General features: G+C 38.7%; 1 protein-coding gene across 3 annotated transcripts in view; it reads left to right on the top strand.

Moving 5' to 3' along the window:
• Window positions 1–17,378, top strand: part of MID1 (midline 1) — a 410,087-nt gene that overhangs the window by 348,733 nt on the left and 43,976 nt on the right. For all 3 annotated transcript variants that reach the window (XM_063450101.1, XM_063450099.1, XM_063450100.1), the window contains exon 4: window positions 12,986–13,093. In XM_063450101.1, the coding sequence (XP_063306171.1) occupies window positions 12,986–13,093 (108 nt within the window). The remainder of the gene's footprint in view (window positions 1–12,985; window positions 13,094–17,378) is intronic.

Raw genomic sequence — 17,378 nt, 5'->3', positions numbered from 1 at the left:
TAGACTGTGTTTAACTACTTGGAATGTCAACCAAATTATTATTGGTGGACAATAAATCACTTATATATTAAGGATAATAAATTCAATATATTATTATAATAGATGATTATTCAAAGTTATTCATAAAACTGGGAATTGCAAAGGATAAATTTACAAGGAAACAGCACGATTCGGCCTAAATAACCAAACTGGGGACATAAATCAGAATTCTTATAATTCAACCAGTTGTATTGCTGTCCCTCTAAAACTGACAAGTATGAAGACTTGTGGAGAAGACTTCTAGGAGTAGCAAGGCTTAGGAGGGTTACCAGCTCAAGGCAGCAAATATGCACAAAATCCTTGAAATAACTATTGTACAGGCATACCCCACTTTTTTTTTTTGAATTCTTTATTTTTGATGTGCATGAAAGTAACAAGCTGTTTCATTATGCCACAACAGCAAATGTAAGACATGTGATTACAAGAATTGTAGGAGCTTAGGCATATTAGAAGACTTTGCACATTTTTTTTTCTGTGTGATAATCAGGTTTGGTATGCCGGTAAGGCAGGGTTTTGGAGTCAGTCAGGTAGAGTGAGGTCCTACGATTGGTTCCAAATAGGACGGTATCCCAGGTTGGGGCTACCGTGGAGGCGTCATAAGAGTTATCTAGTGCTGGTAGAACATAATCACAGCCTCTGTGGTCCTACGGTCAGTGTGAGATTTGGGTTCTGCTGTCTCTTGTAGCGGTCTAGCCGCAGAGGATTGTGCGTGCGTGCCATGTATTTGTGTTTAGGTCTATGTTGGGGGCAGTTGCTTCGGTGGGGAGGTCAGGTGAAGGTGTGGGTCACCGAGTTGGCATGTAGCTCAGTGATAAGGGGTTACAGACTCGTCCACTCGTCCCGCGAGTTTGTCGGGGCAGAGACGGAGCGTGGTGCTCCGGTGGGGAGTGCTCGAGTTGGGCAGTTATGTTAGTCTGGGCTCTCTGTCCGAGGTATGTGGGTCCATGCTTGTGGTGGCTTGTTCTGTCGGGGAGTGAGTCAGGTGCCGCTACGAGGCGGTATGAAAACCCCACTCGTCAATCTGAGGTGTGGGCTGAGTATCGTCTGTGGCGACCCAGCTTCAGCTTCTAGTATAGCTTGGCCGCGTGATGTGTTATACAAGGAAAATTATAGGCGTAAGAGTAAAAGTGTAACATTAGAAAACAGAAAATTATAAAAACATATAAACCACTGCAGACCACATTCGATCAAGCAGCAGATCAGCCTCAGTGGGCCCAAGAGTCCTGTGATGAGGTAGTTGGAATCCGAGTCGCCTGGGGCTAAAAATGCCAAGGTAATGTATAGAGTCCAGTGTAATCCCAGTGTCCAGTGTCTTGAACTGCCGCTGATATGTGGCCGTAGAACGGTGATGTAGGCAGCGAGGTTATGGGTCTTCGGTGATCAGGACGTAGTTGCCACTTGTTGTCTCCCCTGCGGCACAAATGGTGTTATCCGCGCTGGGTCCCAGCATTGGGCCATGGTTGAGGTCCCTGGTCGCTGTGGAGGAGTTAGGGAGTCTTCCGGCAGGCCAAGTGTGGAGAGTAGCATCTCCGCTCCCGGGAGGTCGGTTACCGTGTAGGTTGCCTCGTTCCGCTGGACTTGCAGAGCTCTTGGTGTGCGCCATCGGTATGTTATGCCATTTTGACGCAGTAGTACCGTGAATGGTTGGAGGGATCACTTCCATTGAAGGGTGTCCCCGGACAGATCAGCATAGAAGGTAAGGGCTGCATTCTCGAAAGTATATGGCGTTTTTCCTCTGAGGGTCACGAGGACCGCCGCCCTGTCAGCGCCCGTGCGGAATTTCACCACAATGTCTCTGGATGCAGATGCCGGGGCTTTCTGTGGTTTTGGGATCCGGAAGACTGCTTCAATTGTAGCTTGTTTGGCTTGCCTCTGTGTCAGGAGCGCTCCGATGAGCCTGCGTGTGAAATGCAGGAGTTCTTCCGCTGGGACTATTTTCAAGTTGTTGCAGCGTCTGAGGTCTTCCAGAGCTATGAACCGTAAGTCAGTGGCCTCTTGGTGTTTTTTAAGTGTCTGCACCTCTGTCTGGAGCTCCCTTATGGTCTGTGCCTTTTGGTCCGACGAGGCCTCTAGCACTCCTATGCGGCCTACCATGCCCGTCAGGTCTGTGCGTAGCTGGGCCATATCGGCTTGCAATACATTCTGCAGATCGCCTAGCATGGATCGCAGTGTCTCTGTGGTGACCAGGTCGGGTGGTCCCTTCGTCGGGGTTGGCTGTACTGGTGGTGCAAACATACCGCCGGCATAGTCATCCAGGCCCAGGTCATCCGAGGAGTCTGTGTAGTCAGCGAGTTCCGCTGCCATTTTGGGCCCATGTGCCCCTTGCGCCTGTCGGAAAAAATCCCCGATATCTGGCCCTGTTTTGGGTTTGTCTGGTTGCTGTTTTTTTGTTTTTCTCCCCATATTCCCAGTGGGTTCGTGGGGTGTCTTTGTAGCTGTTTGATTTGGTGGTAAAAACAAGTTTTTAAGCAATATACTCTGGGAGCTCATCTATGTGCGTCCGTCTCGATCGCTTGCTTGGCTCTGCCCCCTCGGCATTCCCCACTTTTAAGTACACAATGGGACCAGAGCATGTATGTAAAACGAAAATGTACTTAAAGTGAAGCAATACCTATTTTCACTTCCCAATTGCATGTACTGCATTTCAATAGTACTTTAAAGGCATAACTGATAAGGCAACTGCAGATTTCCAGTGATGTTATTTCCAATGGGCTTTTATTCAGTTAAAACAAACAGTAAAAAAAAATATAAAAAAAAATCTCATTCCAGATTGTGCCATTTATATTTAATGTTTTACTCATCTGACAACCTTAACCCCTTAAGGACCGGACTTTTTTTGCGATGTTGTACATTTGCGACCAGGCATCTTTTTGACACTTTTGTGGTGTTTGTGTTTAGCTGTAATTTTCTGCTCTTTCATTTACTGTTCCCATACAAATTATATATTGTTTTTTTCAGGACAAAAGGGGCTTTCTTTATATACCATTATTTATATAATCTCATGTAATTTAATTTTTTTAAAAATGAAAAAATATGATGAAAAATTGAAAAAAATACACGTTTTTTGAATTTTATGTGAAAAATCTTTTACTCATCTACAAAAGCGAATGAAAAAAACTGCTAAATAGATTCAAAATGTTGTCCTGAGTTCAAAAATACCCAGTGTTTACATGCTTTTTGCTATTTTTTTGCATGTTATAGGGCTATAAGTACAAGTAGGATATTGGGGTTTCAAAACATACATTTTTAAAATGTATCAATAGTGACATTGTAACACTATTATCTGTCATAAATTGCTAAATAACACCCCACATGTACATATTTTTTTTAAAAGTAGACAACCCAGGGTATTCAATATGGGGTATGTCCAGACTTTTTTAGTAGCCACTTAGTCGCAAACACTGGCCAAAGTTAGCGTTCATATTTGTTTGTGTGTGAAAAAAGTAAAAAACTAAATTGAACGCTAATTTTGGCCAGTGTTTGTGACTAAGTGGTTACTAAAAAAGACTGGACATACCCCATTTGCAATACCTTGGGTTGTCTTCTTTTGCAAATGGTATGCCATCATGGGGGTAATTCTCATTCCTGGGCTACCATACGCTCTCAAAGGCAACTTAACCAACCTGGCCATTTTCAATGTAAAAATATTTGACCCATATATTTGACCCTGTAACTTTCAAAAACGCTATAAAACCTGTACATGGGGGGTCCTGTTCTACTCAGGAGACTTTGCTGAACACAAATATTAGTGTTTAAAAACTGGAAAATTTATCACAACAATTATATCATCAGTAAAAGTGCTGTTTGTGTGTGAAAAATGCAAAAAAAGTCACTTTCACTGACAATATCATCGCTGTGATATGTTTTACTGTTTTGAATCATTAATATTTGTGTTCAGCGAAGTCTCCCGAGTAAAACAGTACCCCCCATGTACAGGTTTTAGGGTGTCGTAGAACGTTACAGGGTAAAATACAGTGATAGCAAATTAAATTCTCTGTACTTTCGGCCTGGGTTGGCAGGCAGGTCCCTTAAATTGCAATCAATAAAATTACTTAATTATGTACAAATATTACATAAATACGCACGTAGAATTTAAATATATATGCATATTTATATATTTGAAGTCTACGTGTATATTTATATAATTATTTATGTAATTTTGTATATGGACATATGAATAGTTTGCATTCTTTTTATTTATTTATATATACATAGATATATATACAATTTCATTCTAAGTGTATTTTGATATAAATATATATATATATTAATATCAAAATACAGTTAGAATAAAATTTCGTATAGATATATAATTTTTTTTAATTTTTATTATTATTTGTAATTTTTTACATTTAATTTAAATTATTTATTATTCGTATTTTATAATAATATATATATATACAATATATATAGTTATTATATATATTATATATATACGTGTGTAAATTAATTATAAGTGTATTTTTATATTAATATATGTACATATTAATATAAAAATACACTTAGCATGACATTATATATATGATATATAGACATATATTATATAGGTATAATATATGTCTATATATCATATATATACACATATATAATAATATTTTTTTTTATTAACTATAACTTTACATTTTTTTTTTATTTTACACTGATTTTACAGTTGCAGGGAGACTGCCTGTCAGCACAGACAGTCCCCCTGCAGGCAGAGACTAGGACACCTATTGTGACCATGTGGTCGCCCTGTTGGGCGATCACATGGCCACAGGGGTCCTAAACCGCCATGGGGGGAACTGTCTGGGCTGCAGGCAGTCTCCCCACACCGGGAGCACCGCCGATCGCCGCCGGGGGAACGACGGCGATCGGGTAAGTACATTGGACGGTTAGGACGGTTCAGGACCGTCACCGGTCGGCAACGCAAAAATGCCGATGACGGTCCTGAACCGTCCTCCGTCCTTAAGGGGTTAAACTGAGAGGAAAAGTAAAATAAACCTGCCCACTGGGCCATTTTCTGTCAATACAGTGCCAATTTGTATTTGTTAGCAGCTTAGTTGCACACTTTGTTTCGAAACACCTCTTCTGGCTAATGCAGCTAAGCTGCTAAGTCATAGTTATAGAAAATGGCAGGGAAAACCCTTTTACTGGATGGCGCTGATTGCAGAATATGGACAATGTAAGGGCCGGAAAAAAAATATATATATATATATGTTCAGCTAGGAGTAGACATTATAAATTTGAGATGATTAACCTGTGCCATGTCAGAAGGTGTGAAAAGTTCTTGCCCCAATGACACTGAACTGAGCTGCTCCGGGCGAGAATACAACCTTCCATGTACTGTTCACTCGCAAACAGAAGAGGCGGGGGAATGTCTGTACTCACGAGGCACCTTTAAGTACACTCGCGGGTATGTCTGTACTAGCGAGTGTATGTAAAGTGAGTGTATGTAAAGCGGGGTATGCAAAAAAATAGTTGCAAAAAAGTCAAAATGTGCATAATATACCCTTATCAAGTCAAGGCGAGAGCGATATATGCCACCATTCCTGCACCTACAATTTTTAGGTTGTAATCTTTCCATGTATGTCTCTTTGTTGCAGAAACATATGTATCCGTCAGTGCTGTTGTTTCTGTAATACCCAGCTTGTTCATTTAAATGAAGGGCGTTTAAAGTTAACTCGTAATGTGTAGCATTTTGTTCATAAAGTACTGCAGGAGCAAATTAATAGCTTCAGTCAAATATTTTACATGTCAGATCAAAGCAAGAAAAACTGAATCAAACGGCTCACCCTCTAAACCTAGGGGATAATAGGCTTTACGGGGGCACGGGGGAAAGCTCCACAGAGAGGGTGCAGAATAACACATGCAAGTGATTGCTGGCAGTGCTCTGGGAATAACTAAGATTGAAATAGTGCATTGGGAAAAGGACAAAACTGCCTGATGGCATCTATTTACTTAGTTATCGTTCTCAAACTGTTTTTTGCGTGCGTGATTTTTGTGTTAAAATAAAAGAAAGAAGGGAACTGGATGGGTGGAAGAGGAAGGTATAACATTGTAAAAGTCCAGAAGTATATTAGCATACCTTCCAACATTACAAATGGACAAAGAGGGACACTTTCATTTCAGGGCTGGGGGCATGGCCAGGGGCGGGTCTGTTCTCAGAAAGTTTAGGTGACTTATTGATAACAATTTATGCAACCAAAATGTAATGTAAAACTAGAGCAATGTATCTTGTTTCCACAGACTGATTTCTAAACACATTTATTGTACATTTATAAGACACATATCTGTGACTAGTATTGCTGTGGAGATCTGTTATACACAATATCAGACATACCAACAATATTGAGCACCTAGAAAAGTGGGACATTGGGATAGAAAAGATGGACAGAGGGATTTGGACCCAAAATAGGGACTGCCCCTCCTTAATAGGGACACTTGGGAAGTATGCATATACACTTGTTGGCAGGAATAGGGTATGACATATTAGACTACTTTGTGATCTATATTTGCATCTCACCATGGAAAAACTTGTGCACTTGTTCCTTTACATATTATCTAATGTATACCCAGGGCCGCCATCAGAAATTTTGGGGCCCCTGACAAAGCACAAGGTCTGGGGCCCCCCGGGCCCGCCCACGCACTACCTAGTCTGCTGACAATGATGCGGGACTGAATGTGGTGCGTATAGTGGAAGTGAATTAGAATGTGTGTAATGGATGTAGTGTTTGTGTGTATTAGATACTGTTTGTGCAGTGAATGAATGCAGAGTGTGTGTTTGTGTAGAGGATGCAGTGTGTATAGTGAACGCAGAGTGTGTTTGAGTAGTGGATGAAGTGTGTGTGTTGTACCAGTCTATGCAGTGTGTGTCAGTGTAGTGTATGCAGTGTGTGTGTCAGTGTAATGAATGCAGTGTGTGTCAGTGTAGTGTATGCAGTGTGTGTCAGTGTAGTGTATGCAGTGTGTGTGTCGGTGTAGTGTATGCAGAGTGTGTGTGTCAGTGTAGTGTATGCAGTGTGTGTGTCAGTGTAGTGTATGCAGTGTGTGTTGTACTAGTGTAGGCAGTGTGTGTTGTACTAGTGTATGCAGTGTGTGTGTGTGTCAGTGTAGTGTATGCAGTGTGTGTGTGTGTCAGTGTAGTGTATGCAGTGGTTGTCACCCCCTGATGGCGGCCCTGTGTATACCATCCAGACTTCTTGGTTCAAGGTCATGTTTCTTTTTATGCCTTTCTCTTCTATGTAAGTAATGAGAAAAGCATTTTGTCTATTTTGGAACTGAATGTCACAATTTTGGCTTTCTGTCAGCCGTAGATATAAGCATTGCTGTTTTCTGTCATTTACCATAGTATGAGGAACTGGCAAACACACTCAGAAAAATCATGTTCAGGTCTCAGCTGGATTCTAATGCCATACATTAAAAGCATGGAACATCACATGAAAAAAGCTTAACACAAGCTATAGGGGATTTTAAAAGTTTATTCAATTGTGTTATTTCCAGAAACTTGATGGTTCCCCTTTACCAGCCTAGAATACAGGAAAACCATGAAAACAATAAAAGAGTTTATATACGTTCACAAACAATGACATCATACGTAAACGCTGATCATTACAAATGCAGTATTTCTACTAGTCTTAACAGCCCACCGACCTGCGTTCAGATTCTCTCAGAGGCTAAACTACTCGTAATCTTATATTTCGAGTATTACTAAAATTGAGGACAGTTGTCATTTAACACATACCTGAATTGTACTTTACATACTCAAGCATTTTTTTTTTTAAATCAGTTTTGCAAACATTCGTTTGGTGTATATTACCAGTTTGTTTATTTTGGGATTTCCCAACTCCTTCTGTCATTTCAAATATAATTCCTGTAACCTTCGCTCCGTTAGCCTCATTGGGAAATAACTTAGGATGGGTGCAGTCCAGGATGCACAAAATGCTGGAATCCGGAAATTTCAACTATAAACATAACAAGAAAATGATCCAGTTCGTGAATTAGTCTAGACTAGCCAATGCTTACCTTCATAAGTGGATTCTGCAGATGTATGAAATGCTTTATAAACATGTTTAAATGACTCAGACATATCTTTAATAAGATCTTAATATGGAATCAAAGTCTATAAGAAATGCATGTTTGGAATTATAAGGCAAATAAAATACAAAACCTCGCTAACTTCTGAGAGCATAGAGCTCCAGCTGCAAAATTTCAGATTTACAGGTTAAATTCCTGGAATAATTCCTGCAACTCAGCATTTTATTCTTCTGAGGCTGTAAAATGAGCCCTCTTGGCACCATAACCCCACGGTGAAGTTGTTATGGTGCCACCTTACCTTCTAGTGTTACAATGTTTTAACGCAGAAGAAGTGTCGCCAGGCATCAGTCTGACGCCTCTCCTCTGCTTGCGTTAATTCAGAAAATAATTTCTCGAATTTAATTTTTTCTTATTCATTCATGCAAGAAAATACATTTCCATTAACTGCTCTTTTAATTAATTAGTTGATGTTTATACTAAATAAAATTACGTTGTTTTTTTTTTTTGTTTTTTTATTCTTTTCTCCATGTGGTTGAGATAATCATTTATATACTTTTTTTTTCACACCAATAAAAGTTTTAAGCCAATTACTTTACTGAAGTGAAATTAGATGAAGTTTTAAAAACAGCAATTGAGCTTATAGTGATAAAATAGATGCTGAATTTATAGAAAACAAAGAAAAACCGCTACAGACTCAGTTGCATGTGGTAGCATCTGTTTCAATGTTGGTTTATGACTCAGTTATGAAAAGGTGAAAAATAAGCACCTTGGATCATTTCCTTTTCAGATTTATTATTTTAAAATACGTCATGACACAGGACAGCTCGTAATAATACAGCCTTTTAAATGTTTTGATTTGTTGGGCTTATATTTTGGGTGTACTTCTTATGACAATGTGAACAGAAGTTTATGACATTATTTAAATGTAGATTTGTTTCATATCATGTATATTTAATTAATGCACATCCTAAAAAATGAATACGCCTATTGCACTTGAACCATATCTAGAATAAATTCTGGGAGTTTCTGGGTCATTTTTGTATTTGTACCAAGCAGAAACAATTTATATATTTTTTTAAAATGACATCCTGGGAACTGCTGTGTGCAGTGACCTGTTCAGAACAGCAGAAAGGAATCAATAAAAAGTTATTGATTTAACCCTTTGGGTTAGCAGAACAGTCCATTAGTCATTCCGCCAGCACGCACATTTTTTTTAAACGTATATTTGGAAGGAATGCATTATTTTAGTGGCCTCCCGCAGAGTGCAAGAATGAGCCAGGTGTTATTTATGGGTTGGTTCAATAAATACGTGTTTTGGCGTTAGGTTAAATTATTTTTTTCACTGCATCATGGCAAAGTTCTGTGACATGTCATAAATTACAAATTATCAGACCAAAGGAAGTGACCAGCTTTTACACATAAATACCTATAAATCAGGGAATCATACTTTGGTTTAAATAATAACTCTAAACAGATGGTAATTTCATCAATGTGGAAAAAAAAAACTTTTATTTATTTTTAGTGTGTTGTTGATGTTTTATTTATTACATACGTTTATTCATCACATAATATTACACTGTAGGGTTTTAGCAAAGCAGAATTGTACTCTGTTGGGTTTTTGCACAAAAACAAATATATTACCTTTCGATCATGCCTTTTATTTTAAAGTGTCTCTTTCAACACAAACTTACATTTCTCCTATCGTTTCCTCTTCTCTTCCTGTCTCTAAATCTATTCTTCTTTTCTTCCTTTCTGTTCTTTTTGTAAAAATACACAAGAAAAATTAGGAGCTATATTTGTCCTTTTCCTCCACTTGACAAATCTTGACCTAGGATGGAGCTTAAGGCAAGCTCCACTTCCTTTGTCAAGTCCCATTTTCCCACAATACTAACCACACTGTTGCATACCTCATCTATAATTGTCATTCTATGTTCTTCCCCGAGTATTGCATATACTCAGTTAAGTTGGCTTTCCCTCTGGGTTTCTGGACATGCTCAGCGAGCGTTGTGTGGCGAAAGTAACCTCGCCACGGGCTCTTGGAGGGGCCTGCTGGCCAGCCTCTTGCCAAAAGACTATAGGCCCTTTAAAAACTTATGTGGTTTATGTACTTTTGTACTCCAGAAAGAGAGACCGATCGTTAGCCCTAATTTCCTGGAACAGTTTTGGGCATAGGACCATGTGCACGTTCGGTCAAAACTATGACAATGGAAATCCCGAACCCCTAAACCGGCTTGGGTGATTTTTGGATATGTTGGTCCCCCAGATCAGGGCTATCAGGGGATGTGAGTTTTGTGGGGTTTCCATGTTTTTGGGAGGTTCTTTCGGGATATTGTAAAATTTATGTTTTCTGTGCCTGGAGATAATTGAGTTTAGTACAGTTCCTGACTCAATTATCTATCAGGCACAGGGGAGGGATTATCCTTTTTTGTGTGGGAGTGTCCTATACCTGAGAGCCTATGTCATTACAGTGTGCACTTTGTCATAGTCCCCTCTCAGGTCCATTGGGGAATGCCCCTGGAATATATTAGAGTAAACCCCTTGCATGGGGACCTGCTGTAACGCTGGCTGTGTGGTTTACGATTGTTATGGGTTCTGGTAGAGTGCTTAGGAGTTTTCGGTGTTGCTATGAAGCAGCGTTTTCATAGCGACTGAGAAAGGGCACACAAAAGCAGAGAATACAAGTCACTATCAGGATACTTAACGTGTCTCTGGCTTGCGCCTCAATCAAATTGAAAAAATTCAAAAGTAAATGTAGGCTTAATGAAAGAAAAAATCAACAGAGGGACTGAGTGAGTGTGATAGAATTTATCTTGATTCCAAGGCTCAAGCTTATAGGTGTCATATAATGATATCCTATATTAAAATTGGCTAACTTGGAATCAGGATTGATTGCTTGATGCTTGAACAACACTTAAGACCATATATGTCTAAGTCCCGGGAGCAGAGAGCCCCCACCCAAGATGTCTCTACTCTAATCTTGTTGTTATGGGAGACGGTAAATAAAATAGCAATGGCACACAACAGAGCCACTTTAATTCTAAACATTTTATTTTTACATTTATGCTGTAAGAATGGCTACCATGTAGTGCATACCATGTAACTTAATCGTTTGCAAGTGTGTTTACATGCGGTATTATGAGAGCACATGGAGCCTGATGTGATGCTTTCACCCTGGAAATGGAAGTGCTGTGGAAGCAAGTGCACTGCTTACATTAAGGGATTTAACAGCTTTTACTTTGGTGAAGAATGTAGAACTGTCTCTTCCAGAGAAATGACAATAACAATTTATGTAATAAGCAGAGGAGTATATAAAATCAGCATACCTCAATAGACTGAACGAGGTAATTACCTCTAACATGTTCTTTACTCAAGTAGAACAAAATTCTGATTCACAAAGGATTATCTGCTATATCGAGAATTCATATTCAGTTTCAAATTTAGGACCAGAAAGGCAGAACTGAAAGAACAGCTCACATAGAGAATGTTTCCATGCTCAGCTATATTCACCTTGAATTTTAAGGTGAATTCACATAGAATTCTCACATTAGTAAATAACTCTGATAGAGTAGGTTTATCCCTACTGAGATTCAAAGTGCACTCTTTGAAAATAACCTAATTCATAGCTATCCTAACATTATGTTGTTCATTTTTACTGACCACAAAAAATAAACTGAAGAAATCAAATTAAAAAAAATGCACAGCTGACATTTGGCTATTGTGTGTTTAAAATCACTTTGATTTGTTGATAATTTATGCTTTTTTTTTTTAACCCCTTAAGGACCAAACTTCTGGAATAAAAGGGAATCATGACATGTCACACATGTCATGTGTCCTTAAGGGGTTAAAGGGACAGTCTCAGCAGTGTAACACTGGCTTTTTTTGACAAACGTCAGTGTTTACATTGCTGCCCAACGTCATTTCTAGTGGCTGTCATTCTGATGGGCTTCCTAGAATTCACAAGATGGGCTTCCTGAATTCAGGACTGGCATTCGTGGTCTTCATGCACACACTTCCCATAGAGATGCCTTGACTTATTACATCTCTGTGGGAAGATGCTGATTGGCTCAGCATGGCAATTGCCACGCATGCGCAACAGCCCCCCAGAGCTTCCCTGTTTAAGCATTGTATTGGCTGAGCCTAAGATGAAACTGTGGCTGCAGCAAGACTGGCATGCCGGTAAACTGAAGGCCATTTAAAATATTTTTTTCTATTACTTTTGTTGTTGTGTAATAAACTAACTGACCAAATAACACTGTGAAATAACATGTTTGTATTTCTTACGTTAGGTTTGAATAACCCCGTCAATGTATTTTCAAAACAATTAATCAGAAACAATGACATTATCAGTATTTTTGCTTGTTTGCCATGTGAGGTCCTGAAAGGTCAAATTGCAATTCAAGTGTTCCTTTTGATGAGTAATTTGTTGACGTGGTCTGTTGAATGCGGTAGCTCAGCCTTACTTAAGTCAATGGAGACTCAATACTGGCAAACCCAAGATACTGATTGAATTACATGTCTGTTCTAGTTGTGTGTGTTTGCCGAATTTCAGTTGCAGTTAATTGGGAACTTGATATTGGCAAACTCACAAAAGTAAGCAAATTTGAGTGTGCCAAAAGTATAATATGAAAAGTAAGAGTGCTTAGTTGACATGTACCACCTGTGACTTTTCCGAAGGATGTTCCAGTTGGAGGAATCCAAACATTTTGAGCCAGAAATAAAAATTGGAATAACGTAGCTACTTTAAAACTCAGGATTTAATGGCATGTTATCTGGTGTATGACAGTTCTGCTTTCAAGTTATCTAAAGCTGTATGGGTTGTTTTTCAGGGTACACAGGGGAAGCATTATCCATTGCACTTTTGACTTCCCATTGTGTATTGCTGCCTCCTCTTTTTTTTTTACCAGATTCTAACATGAATTCATTTGATTTCCAGGTTAATGCATCCAGGCAAGAAGCCAAACTAATGGAAGAGAGTGACCAGCTCATTGAAATTATTCAGCAGAGAAGACAGATTATTGGAACGAAAATTAAGGAGGGAAAGGTAAATGTGACCTTAATGTATAGTATTCGTTTGTGGGCAGTATTTGTAAGAAGAAGAAAAAAAAAATATATATATATATATCTATATATGTAATTTGCATTGTTCTTTCACTAAAATTGTTATTTATTTTAACCTGAAAATCTGCAAATGTAGATGTTTTCTATTAGTGTTAAACATAGTAAAATGTAATAAAAGACCACTAAGGTCATGCAGGCTACTTCATCTCAATGAATTGGCATTGGTGCCGTGGTCTTGTTACGTTGACCATTCATGGTAAAACATTGTCGTTTAGCAGGATGGGTTAAACGCATCTCCTGTGGCTGTGGCCATGCCTCCTCCATGACGCAGGAGACGGAGAGGTAAACAGCACAGATGGGAAAAGTTAGTTTAAAAAAAGTTATTTTATTATTTTTATGGTACGAAGGGGAGGGGGGGTGGGACTTTGATAATAAAGGACAGTGACACTAAAACGATCGAAATACAGCCTTGTATTCCTAAAGCTTTAGTGTTCCTTTAAAATGGTGAAATATATATAGTTTGGAACTCTTTTTGTTGCACTGAAATATTTTACAAGTGGCTGTATTACTTTAGAGACATGGTGTGACTACACATTTATGTAGAATGTGGATGTTAAAAGGTTGTTTAGAGTGGGTAGTGGCATTGGCAGAGCTGGGAGTGGGGGGAACAACTTTCTCCAAACCACTTGCACCCAGAGGTCTTGTAGTCAGTTATGAGCCCCTCTGCACCAAAGCTAAGAGGTTTTAGGAATACGTACTGTGCTGAACTGACCTCATTTTGGGTCTAAAAGGTGAACATGATTTCTTGCTGACATCCCAGAACGTGTTTGAAAGATTGAACGTTTGTGTACAGTAGGCATATTGAATTATCCACAGACATGTGCCATTCCTTTTACATTTTGTGAACTTATAATAAAATGGAACCGTCACTTCCCAGCATTTTCTGGTGTGAATAGTATGTTGAATTCAGAAAAAAACACACCTACCTCTGTAGCATGTGTTGCATCTGTAGCATGTGTTGTTGTGACTTCTTTGTGCCATAATGACCCTAGGAACCTGTATGCACACTCAGGCACCTAATGGAGAAATGCCACATGTACCGGTTCAGCATTTTCACAAACATTGCATGAGAATCTGCTTTCTAAGACTCCCTGTAGTGAATGTCAGACTTCAATGACAGGTCTTTTACATCAAACTACTTCATTAAGATGCACTGGTTTAGCGCTTGGAGTGTCCACTTAAAGGGAAACAAAAATCTATTTGATCAGCACATGATATACTTTGCCGTTCTGATCAAATCTATTGTCACACAGATCAGAAGTGACAAGATTTTTGTTGCTTTCTTTATATCACCTTGTTAATAATAATAAAACAGAAAGAAATGTCAACACTGAACAAAACTATCACCATCACGAAGAGCCCTAAAAGTGCAATACAACTATCCTTAGTTGGGCATTGGATCCATCTGAACTTAACCCATGCACTGCCAAGAGAGTAAGGTCACAGAAATTATACAAATTTGGGTTGGAAGTATAAAAATGTCACAATGCTGTACGATTCTGGGAAAACTACATAGTATTTATAGGCTTTATTTACTAACGTCCTCTGCAAAAATCACTATTATGTCTTCCTATTAGGCATCTACACTCATCTTCATAAAATTATCATCCACGATTTCCCACTATTTACCTAAAACTTCCTGTCTGTTGCTGGTATGTTTTTCTACTAATGTTCATCGACCTGCAATCTAAAGAGATGACAGATTTTCTTTACTGCTATACCTCTCTGAACTAAAACACTTTAAACTTAACTAGTGAAGATTAAGGAAAGCTGCACGGTTTTACGCCATCGTTGGTATTGTTAGCACATGACAGTAGCAATGAGTACAAAGAGATTTTGAATTCTTCCACTTCTTTGTAATTCTATCTTCTACTCAATTAGAGAGTGACCTCTTCTGTTTCACTGCTGACCAATTCTTGCTGTGCCTTTCTGGTATGTGGTATTTCTCCATAACCTCGGAAGTCAGATTGAAATGTCAAGCCTTGTAGTCGTTTTATGGGAAAAACTGCAGCATAAGAATAAAGTCCAATGTGTGTTTATTGCTTCACTAAGCTGTCATGCTCCTCTAATTAACTTCAAATAAAAAGCCTTGTCGGCAAGAACTGATGCAAAAATGTTTGAAGACCGGTGTTCCAAAAGGCGAAATGTCAGAAAGAGTTTTAGATTTTATTTGTCTGTGTTTTATCCAAAACATCCTGAGTATCTTTATATGGAAAGTTTATAATTTTAGAACTTTGAAAGCCTTAATCTGCAGTATTTCCAGCCTACAACTCCCCATCTGTTTTTAGATCAGCCAATAAAATAATGTACTAAGTCACACAATACATGTCAATACCATTTTCAAGATGTGACAGTAATGTGTACATGCACTTTCAATTTCCTGTCCTGTTCTTCATGGTGACACTTTTCTGACCTCCCCAAGATTAAATTCTTAATTTTAGAAAATCATGCACTGTATTAAAGGCAAGTAATGTCATATTCCACCCATTGTACAGCGCTACAGAGTCTGATGGCGCTATATGAATAATAAAATAATAATAATAATAATAATAATAATATTGTGATTCTGGAAGCATTTATACAGTTGCAACTAAAAGTATGTGGACTGTTTGAAATAACAACATTGAATTGATTATATATCATCTAAGTAACAATTATAGACAAACACAATCTTCTGGTCATGTCACAGCATCTCAATTGGATTAAAATCAGGCCTCTGAATAGCTCCTTCCAAAACTCAAATCTTCTTCTTTTTCAGCCACTCTTTAGTTCATTTACTTCTGATCTTTTTTGGTAATTGCCTTTTTGCATTACACAATCTCTCCTAAAGGACCACTCCACACCCATAAAGCAACTTCATCCACAAACACAATTCCTTAAAGGACCACTCTAGGCACCCAGACCACTTCAGCTTAATGAAGTGGTTTGGGTTCCAGGTCCCTCTAGGATTAACCCTTTTTATTATAAACATAGCAGTTTCAGAGAAACTGCTATGTTTATTAGGGTTAATCCAGCCTCCAAATCCTCTAGTGGCTGTCTCACTGACAATCACAGTGAGAGCACGCAAGCGTCCATAGGAAAGCATTGATAATGCTTTCCTATGCGACCGGCTGAATGCACGCAAAGCTCTTGCCGCGCGTGCGCATTCAGCCGAAAGGGAGGATCGGAGGCGGAGAGGAGGAGGAGAGCTCCCCGCCCGGCGCTGGAATAAAGGTAAGTTTTAACCTTTTACTCTGCATCCAGCCCGGCGGGAGGGTGTCCCTGAGGGTGGGGGCACCCTCAGGGCACTATAGTGCCAGGAAAACGAGTATGTTTTCCTGGCACTATAGTGGTCCTTTAAGCAGCTTCCATGCACATCCCTCATAGATATCATACACAATACCACAAACTACTTATGAACATATACAATATGACAGCCCACATACGCACAGATGCAATGCTACAAAGCAACTACAGCACCCATACATAACACATACAGAATATGGCAACAAACACACCTCAATTTAAACAAATAGGACCGGCATGCCAAAGGACTTCAAGATCTTTTTAACACAGTACAACTAAAAGGTTGCCTTCCCCTGTCCTAGTCCCTGTGGAGCACCTGTGTGTGTGTTTAAAGTTTAATTTATAGAGCAGGAGATAAAAACTTCAAAAGCAAGTTAACATCTGATGAAAAATTAAGCTTGCAGACTGGGTAAGTCACAGTCAGGGGAGGTATAAACAGAAACAAAAGTGATTTAACTCCTAAATGGCAGAAAATTGAGCAGTGAGACTGCATGGGCATAATCTATACACCAACACTACTTCATTAACCTAAAGTTGTTTTAATGCCTATAGTATCCATTTAATCTCTTTAATAAAATTTTAAAAAGTACATCAGATTGTGTGTTATTAGTTTAGTCAGATCGTGTTTACATGTAATTGTGACTTAGGTGAAGACCAGTATACATTTTCCGAGTAACATTTTATTCAATCCTACAATTTCTATGTATGTTTGTATTTGTTTATTAATCAGTGTTTGTATCTTATGAAAATTAATAAAATAAATATTTGAAAATAAATTTAAATTCAATACATTTTCTGAGTAACCAAATTAAATCAAAGAGTTCAAATTTTTTTTTTCTTGCATATGCATATTAGTTGACCTTAATCCTTGTGATATGTTGATGGTGGCTCCAAAATGCCTAGATTGTTTTATTTATTTATAC

This window comes from Pelobates fuscus, chromosome 1, assembly GCF_036172605.1.
Source record: "Pelobates fuscus isolate aPelFus1 chromosome 1, aPelFus1.pri, whole genome shotgun sequence".
In the NCBI taxonomy this organism is placed as follows: domain Eukaryota; kingdom Metazoa; phylum Chordata; class Amphibia; order Anura; family Pelobatidae; genus Pelobates; species Pelobates fuscus.
Note: the sequence above shows the minus strand (reverse complement) of the source record. Positions and strands in the feature narration are given on the sequence as shown.